The sequence below is a fragment of the Fukomys damarensis genome, unplaced genomic scaffold (assembly GCF_012274545.1).
Source record: "Fukomys damarensis isolate Sample0158 unplaced genomic scaffold, DMR_v1.0_HiC HiC_scaffold_35, whole genome shotgun sequence".
NCBI lineage: Eukaryota > Metazoa > Chordata > Mammalia > Rodentia > Bathyergidae > Fukomys > Fukomys damarensis.
In genome coordinates, this window is record NW_022900947.1 from 31,143,641 (window position 1) to 31,146,641 (window position 3,001).

Genomic DNA, 3,001 nt, shown 5'->3' on the forward strand with positions numbered 1-3,001 from the left:
TGCTCACCATCTCCATGGTTATCTGGGAAATTATTTCTGTTTTGAATTTTTCCAGAGCTTGATTGATCTGTTTGGTTACTTCCCATGCTTTGAGTTCAGGGTGTCCTGGTGGTTCACTATCGGCCTTTTCATCCTATTTGCCCTACTGTTTGCCATTGGTGAACTGGAAGTCTGTCTTTGTGTCTTGCTTAAGTGTTTTCTCATTTTTATTTTTGTTGTTGGGCTGTCCTTGGTTTAATCTCTGGATTATCACCCAAATCTTCCTGATATAGTTGTGCTCTAGCTTCTGTGTCTCTAACGACCCACAGACATTCTCACCTTCATAACATCAGTGAAAACAGCTCATCAAATCAACCACAATCCTTTATCCTAACTGATACAATCAGCAACACAATATGATCAAGCAAAACTTGGAAACTGACCACCTGTGGTAGCCACTAGTCTATCACCCTTAAACCATTTGAATTAAATTGAAATCAAGAGGCAGTCCAAAACATGTCTGCAGTCAACAAACTTTTCAATATAGTATATTTATCATTTAGGATGGGGGCTCAGACAGAGCTAGGACGCAAGACCCCTGATCTCAGTTAGCTGATGGCTAAGCCCATGATGCAGACTGACCTCAGGCTGCAAGGCCCCAACCTTCTGAATGGTTGAACTCCACACTGTTCTACTACAGGTTTCCCACACCCTTTCTTTAAAGATGTTCAAAGTTGGGAACTCAGAAAAATACCCTTGATGACCACCTCTGCCTCTGCAGAGTGGGTCCAAAGACTGGCACAATCAGAAGGTGTGAGAGTGCATGTGGGGGGGGGAGTTGTGGGGGTTCAGGGGCACCCACATAGCTACCTTCCTGGTGCTGGAGTGATGGCTGCTCCCGGTGGGAGAGGGTGTGGCTCTCCTTCCTGTGGTCGATCTGGGCCCAGGCAGCCCTCCTGGCGCTGGAGCTATTAAAAAAAAAAAATGCCTTTGGTTTTGCTCATCTTCTTAGTTTTTGTTTTATATTTTATAAACAGAAAGGGCCATATTGTTTCTTTTGCTTCCCTTTTTCATAAACATTTACTTTATACAATCATATTTTAAAGTCACAGTAACACAGTGCCCCCTTTTCCTATTCAACAGTGACTGTCTTCCATCTTGGTGAGGTCTGAAGACACTACTTAGAGCTGGTCAGTTTCTCTGAGTGTTGAGATTAGAAGTTTTTCACATCGTGATCTCAGCTAACATTTGCAGGCCTTTGGATAGTGCAGAGAACCTGCTGAGTCTCATCTTTACTAAGCCTCACTATACTTTTGTTGAGTTATACCCATATTTCCAAGCCAAGAGTAGAAGTGTAGTAGGACCACAGATCTTGCTTTTGGTTACAAGTCTAGTGGGTGGCAAGACTAGGATTTGAACCCAGGACATCAATTCAGAAGCCTATATGTGACCACTAGGGTTACTTCCTTAGAAAAAAATATTGGTTTCTTTTTAAGCAAATATTAATACAATGTTAAAGCAAACTTAGCTGATGTTATTTTGATTGCAGGCAAATACTACATAGCTACAATGGCCTTGATCACAGCCTCTACTGCCCTGACCATCATGGTGATGAATATCCACTTCTGTGGGACTGAGGCCCGGCCAGTGCCACACTGGGCCCGGGTGGTCATCCTGAAGTACATGGCCAGGATCTTGTTTGTCTATGATGTGGGTGAGAGCTGCCTCAGCCTGTGCCATGGCATGGAGCAGGGCCACCTAACAAAGGTTTATGGCAAACTTCCAGAGTCAAGCCTGAAGACAGCCAGGAATAAAGATCTCTCCAAGAAGAAGGAAATGAACAAACTCTTGAAGAACAATCTGGGGTGCCAGCGTGAGATGCCACAGGATGCTGAGAGTTACTGTGCACGATATGAAACGCTGATGAGAAATATCGAGTACATTGCCAGGTGCCTCAAAGACCACAAGGCCAACAACTCCAAGGGGAGTGAATGGAAGAAGGTTGCGAAAGTCATAGACCGATTCTTCATGTGGATTTTCTTCATCATGGTGTTTGTGATGACTATTTTGATCATAGCAAGGGTGGATTAGGAGGCATTTGATATGGGTGAGAAATCAATAAAACTCCCTGTGATCCACAGCAATGTTCTTTTAAGCCAGATTGTTGTTCACACATAATGTAGGGGTCATGTTATCTGTGATTTTTATTTTTAACTTTGATATTGTAGCTACCTGTCATGTTAAAGTAAGCAAGAGATCAACAATTTTGTTTTATTTAATTGAGTTTATTGGTACATTCTAGGTATACAGTACAGTTACATTCATTACTGGGATCTTGTACCTTCACATGACAGGTCTTGGTTCTCATTTTCTCCCCTTGTCCTTGCCCTCCCTTCACCCCCTCCTCCCCTCTCCATTTACAAACACTTCATTTCTATTTTTTCATTTTCTCATATTTTTTTCTTTTCCTTTATTGCTTTTTAAGGGTAGGACGAAAGAGAAATAAAAGTCTCCTTTTATAGCTCACCAGAATGGTGGGCAACTTGTGTCTTACGTGTGTAACTAGTCCTCTCTTCAACACTGGGGATACTGAAGCATAGCACATAACTTTTCAACAATTAGAACAATAACAAGAAAAAAAGTGCTTTTCCCTTTAGTCCCTGTTAAAACACGCTTTTAATTAGCTGCACACGTGTAAACACTGAATAGTTTCTCTTGTGTGAAAAACTAAAAGTGTAAATGAGGATCAAAATGTATAATCAATATTGTGTAATAGGAAGAAAGGGTTTGAAAGAGTAGAGGAAGTGGGAGGGGTAGGGAAAAGGTAAAAGGGGAAAAGAAAAAATATGTGAAAAGGAAAAATATGGAAACAATGTCTTTGTAAACAGGGAAGGGTGGGAAATGGGGAAAAATAAAAACCAAGATAAGTCATGTATAGTACAAGATCCCAATGATGAATGTAACTGCATTGTATACCTAAAAAGTACCAACAAACTTAATAAATAAATAAAACAAACATTCT

The 3,001-nt window shown here is 41.0% G+C and overlaps 1 protein-coding gene across 3 annotated transcripts in view; it reads left to right on the top strand.

Annotated features, from left to right (window-relative positions):
- Chrna9 (cholinergic receptor nicotinic alpha 9 subunit) overlaps positions 1-2,296 on the top strand; it is a 27,154-nt gene extending 24,858 nt beyond the window's left edge. For all 3 annotated transcript variants that reach the window (XM_033758925.1, XM_010625134.2, XM_033758926.1), the window contains exon 5: positions 1,529-2,296. In XM_033758925.1, coding sequence (XP_033614816.1) covers positions 1,529-2,070 — 542 coding nt within the window. In that variant the 3' untranslated portion in view covers positions 2,071-2,296. The remainder of the gene's footprint in view (positions 1-1,528) is intronic.
- The last annotated feature ends 705 nt before the right edge of the window (positions 2,297-3,001 follow it).